Consider the following 17,238-nt stretch of genomic DNA (forward strand, 5'->3'; position numbering starts at 1 on the left):
CATGGCCTCTGATGGCACCGCTGGTTCTCCGTAGCCCCGGGCTCACTCGGAGCAGATGCTTTGATGTCGGCCCTCTGTGGAGCAGCCGGCTGGGCATGTGGGAGAGGGAGGCATCTCCGAGCACAGCCTGGCCTCTGGGCACTGATGTAGCTGTAACTTACCTGGACTCAAGCCCCCGGAAGATCTTTAACACCGCATCCGTCTCTGTTCGGCGGTTCACTAAAGACAAGCTCAACGCCGGGACTGCATATACATGCAACGGAAAGCTGCATGGACAGGTGCAGAGTTTTGTTTTTACGTACTTGTCATACGATGAAAAAAAAGGGCGTTTACTTTTAGAAAGTAGTTCTCCGCACAAAATTAAGACTCATTTACGGTGGTTTTAGGGGTAGATTTTGGAAACTGGTGTTCTCGGTTGAGAAGAATAACATTTTGCAAAATCTATCTCCTCGATTAAGCCAATATTGAATGATGAATTTAAAGTGAAGATTCTTCTTCAAAATATAAAGTTTCACCATCTTATGAATATTAAGGGTTTTTCTCATGAACTCATCATACTGAACAGTTTTATCCACAGTGCTCTGGTATGGGTGGCCACAGTGGAACCTGAACTCCTAACAATGGCTGTGTTAATGCCTTGCTCTGCCCATTGTCCGCTGTCATCTGGAGGTTCAATTCAAACTGCTGATGTGAACTGAGAAATGAGGGGGTCCTCAGTCACTATTCTTAATGGAGCATGCTTTAGCATGGCAGTACATTAGCACTACGGCTGCAGTGAGAGGTTAACAGGCAAATAAGTGACTCATTACTGCGGATCATCAGCACATTACCATACCATACCGTAATTCTACATCTCTCATGATGATTAATCATCTCTGGAAAAGAATGGAGAGGGGCGTAATTTGCTTCTTAAGCCGTTTTAGAATCGGGCCATGAATCAAAGTGTTGTTTTGAGACTGTGAGGCCTCTGCAGCTAGCCAACACAGTTGCACAGCTGACCTCGGCCACATGGGAACAATTTTTTTTTTTACTAATCAAGTGAGGGGAAATTATAACACTGTGTTGTCCGTTAAATCCAATACATAACACAACGCAACCCCCACCTTGGGTAGCTACACGGTCTTTATGGTCAAATGTGTAGTTTTTTTTCTTTCCCTTTCATCACAAAAGTAATAAGTGCATCAGAGGGTTATTAATAAGCATTACTGGACATTCACACCCTCAGCCGCTCTCAGCTTCTGCAAAGCTTAATAAGAATTGTCCCTCGTTCAGCACAAATGCACCCAAATACACCCACACATACACACAATGCTTAATGCTCTAGGCTGTATTTTCTCGGGTTTGATACAGAGTTTTAACAAGTCTTTTGAGACTGATCACCCACTTTATTCATGGCTAATCAGAATGCATGCACCACATCACATCATTCTGTGTGTATCCCCCGCGCCTGAACCCTGATTTTACTTGGTAATTTGGAGCGTCCCTCTGCCTATACATATTCATGCGGATACTATATGTGTCAAATTGAGACGTCCTTCCAGTGTCCTTGACAGGGGGCTTATTAATATTGAATACCTAAGTCACTGTAATATCTAGATGAGGAGACATATAGGTCATTTCCTGCTATGCATGTGACCATTTCTTCTGTCCTGCAGACACGGATTAATCATCAAAAATTATTTTATCTCATGTAGAACTGCATTATACATCGAGCGGAAGTGTCACAGGAGGTAGTTAGACTGTTACTTGTCAGTTACTGTAGGAGATGACTTAAAGTTTAGATTCTCTGAGACTGTAAATCCTGATTGTTACTCCAGACACTAACATTTTAACCAACCCAGCTCTTCGTCAGTCCCTTAGATCAGTGTGTCTGTTACTTTGTGGCTGGCCTTCAAAACTCTTCTCCGGCCCTGAGGACTGAGGATGGAAGCTGAGTTTTGTCTGTTCGTCGGCTGGTGCGGGGGGGAAGAAAGAGAAAGTTTGCTGCGGGCAGCTCGTCACGGCAGCTGAGAGCAGGTCGCTGAGGTCGTACTGCACTGGCAGCCTGTGGCAACGCCCCGAGGGCCGCCAACACAAGAGGGAGCCCGGGTGCCGGAGAGGTCTTGCATAGCCGTGCCTGCTTCATGAAAGCCTAATGAAGAGAGGGGTCCTGGAAATGTTATCGATACTCCCACAGTTCTGCAGCTCCGGAGCACGTACGGTGATGACAATGTTCACCGTGCAGCCGAATTTAAGTTAAGAGATGAGGAGACAAGACAGTGACAGGTAAGATGCAGCAGTGGTCAGGTGTGTTTATTGTTGTCAGATATCAGTAACCAGAAAAAGCCCTTATTAGTGATTGTTCTGAATAAATTAAGACGATTTAAAGTTGGTGTACAAAGATCTGTCATCACCAGACCCCTCAATAGCAAAATGTCATCTATACAGACACGAGTGAAAGAATCATCTAAATCTGAATTTTGAGAGTATATCTTTACATGGATTTAAAAAAATAACTGCTTATTCTTATTGTGTTAACATATCAACAAAGCTCTTTACCCATTATATAAAATAATTTTGAGAAATAATGAAATCAGATCAATAATTTTCATCAGCCATTTGCTAAATACCTTACTAGTTAATGATACAAAACGAACTTGTGTCTAAAAATACAAAACTAACCTCTAATTCTTTGAGATGACTGACAACTTTGACAGTTACATACAGTATACACAAGAGAATGATAGAAGGCATCCTTTCCAACAAATTGCAGATAACTCCTTTTGGAGAGAAACACTCATACAACTGACATGGCAAAGCAACTAAAACAGAGACTGAATTAAAAATACAAGACTACCTTGTACGGGTGGCACACTAATTTAGTGGTTAGCATTGTCCCCTCTGGATTTGATTCCTGCCCATCTGTGTGGAACTTGCGTGTACTCCCCATGTCTGCATGGGTTTCCTCTGGGTACTCTGGTTTCTTCCCAAAGTCTCAAAACAAGAGAACTGGATTCTCTAAAACTGCACATAGGTGTGTGAATGTCTATGTGCACTCCCTGTGAAGGACTAGTGACCTTCCCAGGGTTTCTCCCTGCCTTCCACCAAATGCATGCTGGGATAGGCTCCAGCCTGGCGCAACCCTGAGTTGGATTAGGCAGGTACAGATAATGGATAGATGGATAGATAACAACATTGTTGCATATTGTCTTACATCTTTTTTGCCCAATAGTTTAAATATACACACCTTACTAAAACCTTTTATAAAATACACAACACAAACAATGCAATGACCTCTGTTTTGTCCACATAGGGTGAAATGTGATCCTTAGGTAACATTCAACAGGGCCAACCTGCGCATCTCCAACCAGGATTTCTGGTTTCAAATGTACTGTTTTCAGGTGGAGGTACTGCGGGGCCCAATGGCTGCTGGGATAGGCTCCAGCATCCCGCGACCTTGAGAGCAGGATAAGCATTTTGGATAATGGATGGATGGATGGATACTGAAGGACCCTAAGGATCATATTGAGGTACGTCCATATCGCCATGGGACTCCAGCAGAGTCTAGATGCTGTTAAACATGGCATCAATCAAGTCCAGTGTGCTAGCTCACAGGCCGTGTCCACCACCCAAACCTATGAGATCTTTTTCTTTCTGAGCATACTCTGGGTGCTGCTTGCCCTGGAGTCACTGTGCTGGACCTGAGAAATTCAACAAGTACAGTAAATTACAAGGATTTGCCTTTTGGGACACTGTTGTACAGACAGTGAAATTATAATAAGGTTTCACAGAACATGCTGTCATAAACAGTACATGTACAGCAGGACCTCCAATATCTATACCTGACTCACATGGTACCACAGCATATTGTGAAACACATAGCTTGGACACAACATGATGAAGAAATATGATAGAAAACTGATTAATATCTAGTATTCTATCTATGTACCTTCAACAACATGCAGTCATTATTGATCCTTGCATATAGGGCAAGTGTCCAGCATAGTGTAGTGTAAGGTGAATAGACTCAGTGTGATCAGGTGGGAGAGACGCATAGTAATCTGGTATAATACTTTTCAATATTTCTTTTAACTTGCAATACTTTTTACAATTTACACTACTTTTCTAAAATTTTGTGTCATGCACCATTGTCACAGTGAGCAACAAATCCTGGCATGTGAAATATTCCTTGTCAAATGAGCCAGGTTCTGATTTCACTTCTGATTTTAATGGACAGATATAAGACTGCAGTGCCTGACATGTAACCCTCCCAAAGGAGGGATCAGGGCAGCGGAAACTGCAGAGCGCTGCTGCCCTGAGTCACCCTTAATAAAACGCGATAAAAAAACACGAGCTTAAGGCAGCGAGAAGAAAAAGGGAGCTACGGCCCTGCTATAGTACATGGTTTGTTGGGAGTCTATGCCCCTAGCTAAGTCACACCGCTAACGGTGACTTACTAATGCTGTTTTAGCCTGGGAACAAGGTAGCGTTTCAAAGGCGCTAAGTAGCAGACCTCCACCAGGGATTGTCGCAGAAGCAGAAACACAACAGAAATTATACAGGACTGGATAATTATACAGAAGCTGCTTAATTATACAGCAAACAGTTAAATGCCTGGGAGTTGTTTCGGTAAAATGTGAAGTTTGGAGACTCAGGGATTTTCAGCTTCCTGAGGGGCTTACCTTCTGCACATCTGAAGGCACCCTCGTCAGGAAATCAAGCACTTCATTGTTGTCGATGCTGTACGGTTTCCGTAATTTCTTGGTGAATTTATTGATACCTAAAACAGAAGTCCCACACGCAGAGTTTAGGAGCTTCCATCAACATATCATTAATTCTAATCTCTTGAGGCTGAGCACAGAACTGTGACTACTGGCAGCACAAGACTTCTGCTGTCAAGGAAATTACACTCGAGCGACACATATAGTACTTCTCTCTATTGTTGCACTTTACATTTTACTGACTAGAACCAAGGCATCATATTTACCTTTTAGTCACTGAACTGAAACTCTTATCCACAGTGATTTACAGTGTGTGCAACAGTAGAATAAGCTCTCATTTCTTGGCCAACTAATAGTGAGGAGGTCAAAGGCTGAGGCCATAGCCCCCACCCAATCTTCCTGTGACCGTAGAATAATGATTCAGAAGTGAATAAACAAAATATAACCTCAGAAGTGAAGTAAGTAGATCTTTTTGGACAAAAAGGAAATTAAAGCAAGTAGAGGACGTGAAAGGGGAAATAATTCGGTGGGGTCAAGTGTACATGTATTGTGTGTGTGTGTGTGTGTGTGTATTGTGTATATATGTATATGAGATGTATGTCACATTCTTTTAATACTTCATCACACTATTAAATAAGTACTGTACTGTTGCAATAAAGTTTAAAGTTTTTAAAACTCACCCCATATCAAAACAATGTAGCGCACAGGAATGAAGTATGTGATGATCGTTGCCGTTACAAGGACCAGGAAAGCCAGGTTGGACAGGAATGGAACAGACCAGTTGAAGGTACTTACAAACCAGACCAGACAGGGAAATGAGTGCAAAGAGTTTGGTCCCGAAAGGAGATCATTGATTGGTTTAGAAAAATAAAGTGACACTTTAGCATTAGCATTTTTAGCATTAAAAAAAAACTCTACTTGACATTAAACTAAGCACGAAATTCAGAGAAACTAGTATGGCACCTTTTGAAACAACAGCAAAATAACTGAAAGTCCATCATCACTTGCAAGCTGAATTCTCCTTTTCTGAAAATACTGAACGATGAAGCACAGCTACAGTGGCTCGTTTTTTTGTTTTTTTTCCAATAGTATGGATAGACATAATTTTGAACATGGAGCCTTCAGATGTGTCGTACATTTCGCGTTTCAAGACCAAAGTATTATTGCCATCAATTTCATTTTATTTTCTAAACACACACTGGAAATTGAATATTCAAATGGATTTTAAAAAAAGGGAAAAATTAGTATATTATTCGGTGTATTAATCTTTAAATTTTGCGGTCCTTACTTCTTGATTCTCTCCCCAAAGCAGGCGATCTCCTCCAGCAGGTTCTGGACGGTGATGACGATTTCTTGGACCATGTGGATTTTTTCTAACAGTCCTTTCCTCTCTGACTCCTGTAACAGCGAAAAACACATCGGCACTGTTTGCAAGAAACTGAATGTGTAGCAATGGTCTGAGATGGGATGAGATGAGACGCGCTGCCTTTACTGCAGAATTAGAGATCAGAATTGACGACTGAGTTTGCACATTAACATGGTGAGATGTTGACATATTATAAACAGGACATCTTGAAGAGTAACATCTGAGAACATCTAAGAATATCCATAAATACAGCAGTTAAGGGAGTAAATGTCTGTCCAGAGTGCAAAAACAAAATAAAATTTGGAAAAATCTACACATAGCATCCAGACATTTTGAATATTTCATTGGTAGTAAAAACAGCAACAAAATCACATACTTAGTATTACTTCCCTAAAGATTTGTCCCAGTGTATTAATACTGTATTTTAATGTGTAGAAAAGTACTACAAATACACAAGAGTTTTGTATGTGTTTAGCAAATGTTTTCTTTAATATTATTTGAAATATATACACTACCGTTCAAAAGTTTGGGATCACCCAAACAATTTTGTGTTTTCCATGAAAAGTCACACTTATTCACCACCATATGTTGTGAAATGAATAGAAAATAGAGTCAAGACATTGACAAGGTTAGAAATAATGATTTGTATTTGAAATAAGATTTTTTTTTACATCAAACTTTGCTTTCGTCAAAGAATCCTCCATTTGCAGCAATTACAGCATTGCAGACCTTTGGCATTCTAGCTGTTAATTTGTTGAGGTAATCTGGAGAAATTGCACCCCACGCTTCCAGAAGCAGCTCCCACAAGTTGGATTGGTTGGATGGGCACTTCTTTGAGCAGATTGAGTTTCTGGAGCATCACATTTGTGGGGTCAATTAAACGCTCAAAATGGCCAGAAAAAGAGAACTTTCATCTGAAACTCGACAGTCTATTCTTGTTCTTCATAATGAAGGCTATTCCATGCGAGAAATTGCTAAGAAATTGAAGATTTCCTACACCGGTGTGTACTACTCCCTTCAGAGGACAGCACAAACAGGCTCTAACCAGAGTAGAAAAAGAAGTGGGAGGCCGCGTTGCACAACTGAGCAAGAAGATAAGTACATTAGAGTCTCTAGTTTGAGAAACAGACGCCTCACAGGTCCCCAACTGGCATCTTCATTAAATAGTACCTGTTAGAGCCTGTTTGTGCTGTCCTCTGAAGGGAGTAGTACACACCGGTGTAGGAAATCTTCAATTTCTTAGCAATTTCTCGCATGGAATAGCCTTCATTTCTAAGAACAAGAATAGACTGTCGAGTTTCAGATGAAAGTTCTCTTTTTCTGGCCATTTTGAGCGTTTAATTGACCCCACAAATGTGATGCTCCAGAAACTCAATCTGCTCAAAGAAGTGCCCATCCAACCAATCCAACTTGTGGGAGCTGCTTCTGGAAGCGTGGGGTGCAATTTCTCCAGATTACCTCAACAAATTAACAGCTAGAATGCCAAAGGTCTGCAATGCTGTAATTGCTGCAAATGGAGGATTCTTTGACGAAAGCAAAGTTTGATGTAAAAAAAATCTTATTTCAAATACAAATCATTATTTCTAACCTTGTCAATGTCTTGACTCTATTTTCTATTCATTTCACAACATATGGTGGTGAATAAGTGTGACTTTTCATGGAAAACACAAAATTGTTTGGGTGATCCCAAACTTTTGAACGGTAGTGTATATTTTTGCAAGGGTTGCCAAGCCTTAGTAACATATAATAACATTCGTAATAAACTAATGTGACTTGTTTTTGCCCAACTGCACATAAAACATCTGTCAAAACCGCACACTTATGAAGTAAATTGTAAGCCGATACTGTTTTCTTGTAACAGATTTATACATTGGAATTTTCATTTGTTTGGATATAATAATCATAATTTTTGATGAAAATTATAGTGACATACAATCTGTATGTGATTAAGCTGACATTAAAGGGTCTCATTAAAAGTAGACTTGAAAAATTTATTTAAAACAACTGAGTCCAGTCAGACGTCTAGTCGTCTTTAGGGACCCGACTGCGCTATTTAAATGTCAACCCCTTCACTAAACCCCTCCACGCTCAGGCATCCTATGTCTCTCTGGAAAAGAGCTCTAGCTCTTTGTACCTGAAGTACATGAATGAAAAATGACTGAAAATAGCAGTCCAGTTGGACTGTGCACTCTTGCGAAGGACTGAACATAATAATATCAAAGAGAAAAGAGGTCCATTTCTCCAGCAGCGGTTCTCGGGGCAGCCCGGAGGCAGAGAGTACGGCTCCCAGAAGGGAGAGATAGCACTAAAGTAAACAGAGAAGACCAGGCACTCCACCCTCAAGATCTCCAGAGAAAGTGAAATACAGAGATAGATACAGAAAGAGATAGAGAGGATAAGAGAGAAAGGGAAAGGGGAAAAAAAGAGGAAGAAAGAGAGGATGAGAGCCCCTGAGTCACTCAGAGTCATCAAGCACCAGATAGGGACACGGCCCTATCGCTACATCAAACACAGGCAAAATGAAGACGGGACGATCTGAACTGTGTGTGTGTATGTGTGTGTGTGTATACAACGGTCTTTTTCTTTGTGCATGCTCGGCAATGTACGGCTGTTTCAACTAAAAAGCCACAGAGAGGAACTGCTGGCACGACAGCATCCAGACAGCAGACCTCAGCCAGGCAGGGGGAGCGGAAGGAGACAGTCCTGGGAAAAGATGTGGAGGCCAACCCCACCACCAGTGCTGCTGGGTCCTGCTCAGCCTCTGCCAAGTTTCCTCCAGGCCGACTGACTTTACTAAACCACCTCAACTCACATTCCCACCAAGGCCGTTGCCACAACCATTTCGTGGGTGTAGCCAGCGTGATGGGGATTTTGGTCATTCAACCCCCCCCCCCAAAAAAAGGGGTGTAAACTCAAGCAAATTCAGTTGAATCAACCAACCAACCAACCAACCAACCTTAACAACATAATAAATTTACAGTCTGTACCACTGGATGCTAAGCCCATAGAAACATTGATCATTTGGTACCCCTTAAGCTAGACCCGCATCATTAAGGCAGTGGATGCACAGAAACAAAGAATCAATTGATTATATTTGCATAATGACACTATACAGCAGTTGGAGACCTCATTTGATGGACAGAGTGATTGTGACCTAAAGATCTGAGAAAAGTCTGCTTACTGTATGAGCCTACCTAAAAAACCCTGTGTAGGTTCTTTATGTAGGCTGGATAGGGCCTCTCCATTTCACATTTGACCGTTACACACCATGGAAAATGTGCATGATAAACAGAGTGGGTTTTAAGAGAAATTTAAAAAAAACAACATTCCAACACAGCATGGTGCATGCCTGGAGACCACACAGGGCTTTTCTAGCCGCTGTCATTAGCCCTATGTAGATAGCATTATACTGTGTGTTTGGCTGAGGGTTATTTGCCAAATGCAGCAGAACCTCTGTTTCCATCCTTTATTTGCATATAAATGAGTTGTGACATGTGGAAACTGGTTGGTGAAATCTTCATTAGGCCTGCATGTCTTTGTTAACTGTCAGTTGACAGAGGAATATAGCTCGCGGTTCGGGACAGAATGAAAACACCAAGAAAATTAGCACAGATTAGAGGGCTTTGCTGACAGGGAACCCGAGGTTATTAATGGATACCTTTGTCAACATTTGCAGATCCATAGACATAAATAACTTGTGCCCTCAGACTAACAGAGACAAAGAGTGAAAAGATATGAATGAATGACTGATAATAAAGTGGTAACAGACAGGCAGCCATGTCAGTGTGTTAGCATTGATGCAAACAAATATCAATATAGAACCACAGATGTAGATCTACCCTCATAGTTCATAGACTTATTGAAATAGAGAGTGTGTTTTGGTGGCAATAAACTGAAAAGACAGCATCAAACAGACAATACAGGTCAGTTACCTTCTCATCTTCATCCTCTTCATCACCCAAGTCCACACCATCCTGAAACAAGAATGGTATTAAGTTGGTTATGGTCTAGCAGACATTTTATATACAGAAAGAAAAAAAAACACAAAAAACCCAGACATGAGCCCGGGGGGGGGGGGGGGGGCTGCATATAAAGTCCACTGTGACAAAAAGACACCTCAGCCACTGCAGTATTTTTTTTTTTTTTTTTTTTTACATGGTGATGTTGGTCGCATGGCTTGGGTTGGTGGTTGGGCTGTTCCGGTGGCGTCTGGACACTGCTTGGCATCCTCCTCATCATAGTCTTCAGAAATTTTATAAGTCCATTATAATTCTGTTATTCTCTTTCAATGTTGTATTCTGTAAATTGGGTAAACACAACATCCACGGCACGTTGTTCATCTTGGGAGAGAGATCCTCCTCTTTTGCTCTCCCTGAGGTTTCTTCCTATTTTTTCTCCCTGCTAAAGGTTTTTTTTAGGGAGTTATTCCTTATCCGATGAGAGGGTCTAAGGACAGGATGTTGTGTTGCTATTTAGCCCACTGAGGCAAAATTATAATTTGTGATTTTGGGCTTTACAAATAAAATTGACTTGACTTGACCTTGCAGTGACCCAGCAATGACCCTGTGCTATAGCCAGAGCCCTGGGGTCAGCCTCTGTCCATAGCACTAGTGGCCTTTATTACCACTGACCTCACAGGGACCTTTGCATCTCGTTTACAAACCAGCAGCTATCACAAAACATTGCAAACAGCGATGTAACGCTACTGTGTCCATGGCTGACTAACTAACAGCTCAGTGGACTTGGAGGCAGCTGGCCTGGGGTGGTGGTGGTGGTTGATGTGTGTGTGTGTGTGTGTGTGTGTGTGGCAGACTATGACAGACTTACCCCAGGTTGTCACTTGCTGTGCTGTGTAAGTTACACTTTAACACCAGACAACTATCGCCTGTCTGTGTTAAGCTCAATTAAAACTGTGAAATCATACAGCACATGGACAGCTATTCTCCACTACGCCTTTTTTTTTTACATTATGCCTCTAATGTATCGATTGATATTATCAATACCGTAAAGTCAATGAACAGCGGGCATGGCAGTGCCAGTTGTAGCTCTGACATCCAGCTCTGCTCTCTTTGACAGCTTCCAAAAAGTTCGAAAAGATTTTTCCACCAGTAATTAATGTTAAAAAATGTAATATATTAATATATTAGAAGTTTGAAAGCCTATAGCAATTTATATCCATATATTTCCATTTTTCATGGAAACCAACGATACAGTCATTGCCTGTATATATAAAACAAAGATACATTGTTTCTAAACACCACTGTTACTGAGTCCATACAAGAGAATTCTGTGGATTTGCATTCAACACCATGTGTCCTGGTGGCTTGTAAAAACAGCATTTCCTGTGTGTACTGTATTGTTTTTGATGTGAAGGTTGCACTTTTGAGCATTCCTGACCCAATGCAAGGACCTCTTCTGCTGAAACCAGGGGATCAACAGTTCTCTGAGGGTTAAGGTACCAAAATGAAAAAAGCCAGAGACCATAGTGATGGACACAAAAAGATATTTTCCTCCCTGACCGCTAGTAAAATTCAACATTTTTATATTGTCTTACTTAGTTTGTTCTGAATCCTTCGTTATACGACCTCAAAATAACTTGTAATGGTTAGATTTTGTTCTGGAGGATGTTGGTGTTGTCATAACCTGAAAATAGGATAAATAATCCTTTGAAAACTGATTTATAGATGACCATAATCTATTTGATAAATCTGAAATTAAGTGTTTAATTTTTTTTCTTGAGTAACAAGACTGAGTAAAATTAATAGATTGATAATACATGTCGCATGAGCTTTGTTTTTCCATGAGCTCATGCATTGAGTCATTGCCACAGAGCTGTAAAAATACATATATATTTAAAAGTCAGTAATAAACTGATAAATTTAATAGAGAAACAGATGTGCTTCTCACAAAGGCTGTCACTCTTGCACTTCCTTCTTATCTATAATCCATCTGCAGGCCAAAAAATGCCCTATGGCAGTAAATCAAAATGTCTGTTATGGAGGGGGGCAAAAAGAGAGACCAAAATGCTGAACACAGAAACCAGCCTACATATTTATAGGCAATAGACACCAGGGGATCCAAAGGGATAGTTGTTCATTTTTACATTGTACTTGATATTGGACAACCCCAGGGTTCAAACCCAGGACCTTCTTGCTGTGAGGCGACTGCACTAACCACTGTGCCGCACACTGGCACATTTTTCATCATTTCTAAGCACATCAATTTTTTTTTCTTTGTCCCTCATCCCAGCTTCCACTCCCATCATAAAGATGGACCCGCTAACCATCAGGGTGTGCAGTGTGTGAATGGGTGTGTGCGTTCCTCTCCAGGTCTATGAGTTACTTCAAACCCAAAAATAGATTGGAAGTATAAAAAGACTTAGCAGGTCAGGAGAGGGGTGTGTATGACGGATGTGTATCACTCTAAATTGGGATGCCTAGGGTAACCCAGGAGGCACTACTGTACTCACCAGGTCCTGACTGACCCGTCCTGACGCCATCTGAATGTATTTCCATGAGATGAGCAGAGCCAGGTAAAGGGGCAGCATATAAAATTCCCAGTACCAGACCGTCACCACGAACAGCTGTTGGCAGACAGGTCAGAGGTCAGAGACTACAAACCAGAGCAACAAGATGGCTTCTCTTCATTGAGTGACTTCCAAAGACATTTTCAAAAGCAGCCTAATCCCCAACAGTTAAAGGTTGAGTGGATCCACTATCGGTTACACAAGATCTGGTCAAGAGAATAAAGGCTACCCTGCTATTATCAAAGCCTCCCTCCCACTACATACATAATTCTACATACATTCTTAAGAGGGACTGGTCGCCCTGCACGTATGAATTCCCGTTAGCCATTTATATGTTATTGCTCAGCTCCTCTCATCTTGACAACATTAAAGCTGGCCAAGTGATTCAGCACAGCCACAGGGAGCCAGGGTGTGAGAAAGCCACTGACGGCCATAATGGCACGGTGATGCACATTCCACCTGTGTGTCTCAGGGAAAATAGATAAAAAGGATGAAGAAATATGGTTTGTGATGTCTCAATTGTGCGGCTAAATGGAGCTATAAAATAATCCTTTCATTGTCTGGGACGGCACCATGCCGACCCGCATGAAGGGGATTTACATGTTTTTATATGCTAATAAAAATAGAGAACATCTGGTAAAGTCATCGCTCTCCTCTGAGGCACCAACTGACATAAAAGATGGCTGACCCCCCCCTCCATCCCCCCTACAATCATACACACACGCACACACACACACACCAAAACTCAACCCATCACCAGCACCACCAGCTTTAATGTGCAAACAGCCAAGCACGCTCTTGTCTGTTATCACAAGCCAAAACAAGGCCCGGGTGGGGAGATGAAACTAATTCCCTGCTAAAAGGGTTGTGTTTTATTAGCGGGTGCTTTGGAATGACTGGGAGAGCCAGGCTATCTGTGATGCCAAGTCACGCTTTGCTGGAAATGTATACACAGCTCGTAAAGACTGTGATAATCGTGACCTATTTCAACTTGAGAGGCATTACACAGTCTGCGACAGCGAACACGCCGTGGAAATACAATCTGGCTTAGGGAAAAATGAAAATGAAAGGCCACCTAATGCTGGGAGGGCTACTGAACAGGAAGCTGGTGCCTACTCAGAATGCGGTGGGAATTCCACACCAACACACAGGGAAGGGTCTTCGTCTCTCTGTGGTACAGTGCTAATCTAGGAGCGTACTTGTCCCTTGAGATCTGTAAAATTATGTTAACGTTGCTAATCATTCTCCAACTGTTTGCCTCTTTGGGAATATGCGTGGGGAGCATGCACACTGAAAGTGGCTGTTAAAACTTATAAAATTTGGTCTTTTGTAAGATGGAGCTTACTGGCTGCTCAAACATAAGCGACTATCCTATATATTTCTCCATGATATTTATGAAGTTGACCATTAAGGCCCCATCTCTTTTATCTCCTTCCCAAATTAATAACAAAGGTTGTAGAGATTTGTGTTCTTGCATTGTTTAATGTAGTTCAATAGAGGGTCCGCGGTGGTGGAGCGGTCTAAGCCTCAGCTTTGTGTCGATGCAGTTGCCCACTGGGGACCGGGGTTTACGCCTCGGTCTCATCAGATCCGACTATGGCCGGACTCGATGAAGCAGCAATAACTGGCAACGCTGTCTTCGGGAGGGGGGTGGAGTCGGCTTGTGTTCGTCACATGAATGCGTCTCTGTGTGTGTTGGAAAAAGCAGTGGTTCGGCCTGGATTCGCCTTGTCACGAAAGTGGCGAGGCGTCTCCTTTGAGACTGCCAACCGAAGAGATGCAGTTGGCGAATGCATACAGTACGAGGGTAGGTGTTTGAACTAAAATAGGGATCGATTGGCTACTAAATTGGGAGAAAAAGGGAAAAATCAGAAATAAATTAAAAAAAATATATAAATAATGTAGCTCAATAGGTAAAGCATGCCAGTAACACTACCAGACTTTAGGGCTCCATTCCCTCAATGGGTAGGGCACAGTGCGAAAGTGCCAGGTTGAAGAGTCTGTTTTTTGTTTTTTTGTAGAAGCCCTCCATCTTAGAGCATAGCAATGCATGCTACTGTAAGGCCCTTTGGAAAAGAGAAGAGTGAGCACTTCCTGTTATGAGGAGACAAGACTCATTGCTCTTATACGGCCGCTCTATCAAACATTCTTTATTTCCTCTCACTGGAGCATGAAGAGGCTTTCCAGCACGGGGACAGGTGGAGAAAGACAGGGAACATTAGAGTGAAAAACATACAGATGGCACTGTCTTTCAAAATACAGAGGCTTACTTTTTCCTGCTGCGTGCATGAGTGCAAATGTGTATTTGAATGTGTGTGTGTGTGTGTGTGTGTGTGTGTGTGTGTGTGTAGGCTTGTTCCTGCTTGTGTGTATGCTGCATTTATATTTGAGTGCATATCTCAGCTCTTGGGCCAAACAGAAATATTAATCTGTTATTAGCTGTCAGATAAAACACCTACTATTTCGCATTAGCAGATAAGGAAAGCCAACCTCGGGTCAATTCACTCTCAATTTGGCCAATTTACAAGGGGGATTTTCACACTGACAGCCACTGGTTCTTCATCTACATATAAAAGGGTTCACTTTAGCTCAAGTTTTGTACTCTGTGCTGTAGCACTGAATAAATTCCTCCTGTGATCCACGCTGGATCGGCCGGCTTCTGTGGTGTTGCCTACGTGAAAGTTAAAGGGTTTACAATGTAGGTTGTTGATTTTGTAAGCAAATGTACAGTAAGTAGATGCCCATGTGAATGCAGCACGATTTATCACGTGGCTGGATCTGTGTGTTTCTATATGTTTTCTGATCCAAACTGAGCACTTTGTGGTGTTTTACATACTATCTGCAGTGCCTGTGTAGCATGCATCTTCCTTGGAATAGAATTTCCTCCCACAGGACAATCACCTGTCTGCATGTTTTATCCATGTTGTCTATCTATCTTACCCCTCTCTCTCGTCTATCTTCTCTTATTTATCTATCTACCTATCTCACCTCTCTTGTCTATCTATTTATCTAATCTTGTTGATCTATCTCGTCTCACTTTTCTGTCTGTCTGCTTGTCTGTCAATCTACCTATCTATCAGGAATTTATTTGCTTCGCTGTGCATCAAGGTAATAAAAAAAACAAGCAAAGAAAAATTACATTTAGCGTTCTACAGTATCCTACAGTATCTACAGCATCTGTCTCTCTACGGTCTCTCACTCTCTCTCCAGTATCTATCTATAATGCCCAGCTACAGTATCTATCTAGTAACCTGTCTACCAATTTAGATACTCATCCATCTTCCTATCTGAATGTAGTTATCGAAGGATACTGAGTCTAATCTACTGAGACAGAAGTAAATTTATTGCTTTTTATTTTCCCATTGTGAAGTGATTATACAGTGAGCTGACCCCTGACCTTGTCACAGTTGACAGTATCTCTACACAGCATGCCTTCCTAACAAACATAAACACCCAGCTCCCAGCTATAACACAGATGGTGGCATCCCCTCAAATAACATCTCTGTGCCTCCTCTACCAATTTTCACAGCAAACTGAACAAACAGTACGATTGGCTGACTTTATTTATTTACTTATTTAGGCTGACTTACATCTCCCCATCTCAGGCTGCCCCCCCCCCCCAAAAAATACTTTCTCAGTGTACTGAGAAAAACCTTTAGCGCCATCTACAGTGCAACTACTAAAAATACCCAAAGAACTTTCTGTGACCCTGCTGCCTACATGGTTAATGCACAGCTCGCTGTACGCGGTATTGATCAAGCTTGATGTGGGAGCGTTGCTTTGAAAAAGCACAGCATCCACTTCTCTTCAACATACTGTCGTTTAAAGATGGGGTGTAAAAGGCTATTCTTGTCCTTCTGTCTTCAAACTGCTCTGTACTTTAAATTCAGGCAGACTAGACATGGTCTTATCTCTGAAGGGCCTTTTAATTGGACTTCCCATGTATCTATAATGGGGTGTAAATCAAACCGTACACAGATTTGACAGAGGGTTAATGAGTTGTCAGAGAAGTGAAACAAAAATAGACTCCATCTCAACTCCACCGGGACTCTACTCTCTCTAGCTGAGGCTTAATGCTGCGCTGTATTCACAAGACACGCAACGCTCGAGCTAGGCCGCTGAAACCCCGGGCCGGGGCCAAGCCTTCCTGCCTGCCCATTTGTCTGCTTGCCTGCACAGACCAGCCTGACGCAGCATTAATTAACATTCTCGCTAGGAGAGTTCAAGTAGAGGTTGGCCAGACTGCAGTTGTCTTCCACAGCTAGAGGGGAAATGGGGAGATGCAGATAGCTTGTTGATAAGCAGAGGAGGCACTCACCAGGAAGGCGAGGAGACTCCTTTGAATGCTCTCCCACTGGAAGCAGCTTTTTATGTAATGCAGCGTCGACAATACTGCCTTGTACAGAATCCGCACACGTAGGACGTTTCTGGCCAGAGTCTGAAAGATAGATCAGAGAAAAGTATATTCGTTGATATAAATACATTTCACAATTACCATGTGTATGGGTTGGCAGCGCGTGGTATTGAGTGCTCATAAGAAAAGTTTCAGGAATGTTTGAACATTTTTGAGAAAGTTGGGAACGTTTTTGTATTGCTGCTCTGATGCCACTAGGAGGCGCCATACAAGTCTGCTGGAAGAGAGAAGC

General features: G+C 42.0%; 1 protein-coding gene across 1 annotated transcript in view; it reads right to left on the reverse strand.

Annotated features, from left to right (window-relative positions):
* Positions 1-2,281: 2,281 nt before the first annotated feature.
* Positions 2,282-17,238, reverse strand: part of LOC130111958 (multiple C2 and transmembrane domain-containing protein 2-like) — a 62,410-nt gene continuing 47,453 nt past the window's right edge. The window contains exons 15-21 of the mRNA XM_056279265.1: positions 16,911-17,030; positions 12,536-12,649; positions 9,999-10,040; positions 5,989-6,098; positions 5,381-5,490; positions 4,662-4,759; positions 2,282-3,680 (exon numbers count right to left, since the gene is read on the reverse strand). Coding sequence (XP_056135240.1) covers positions 3,615-3,680; positions 4,662-4,759; positions 5,381-5,490; positions 5,989-6,098; positions 9,999-10,040; positions 12,536-12,649; positions 16,911-17,030 — 660 coding nt within the window. The 3' untranslated portion in view covers positions 2,282-3,614. The remainder of the gene's footprint in view (positions 3,681-4,661; positions 4,760-5,380; positions 5,491-5,988; positions 6,099-9,998; positions 10,041-12,535; positions 12,650-16,910; positions 17,031-17,238) is intronic.

This window comes from Lampris incognitus, chromosome 4 (assembly GCF_029633865.1).
Source record: "Lampris incognitus isolate fLamInc1 chromosome 4, fLamInc1.hap2, whole genome shotgun sequence".
Classification (NCBI taxonomy): domain Eukaryota; kingdom Metazoa; phylum Chordata; class Actinopteri; order Lampriformes; family Lampridae; genus Lampris; species Lampris incognitus.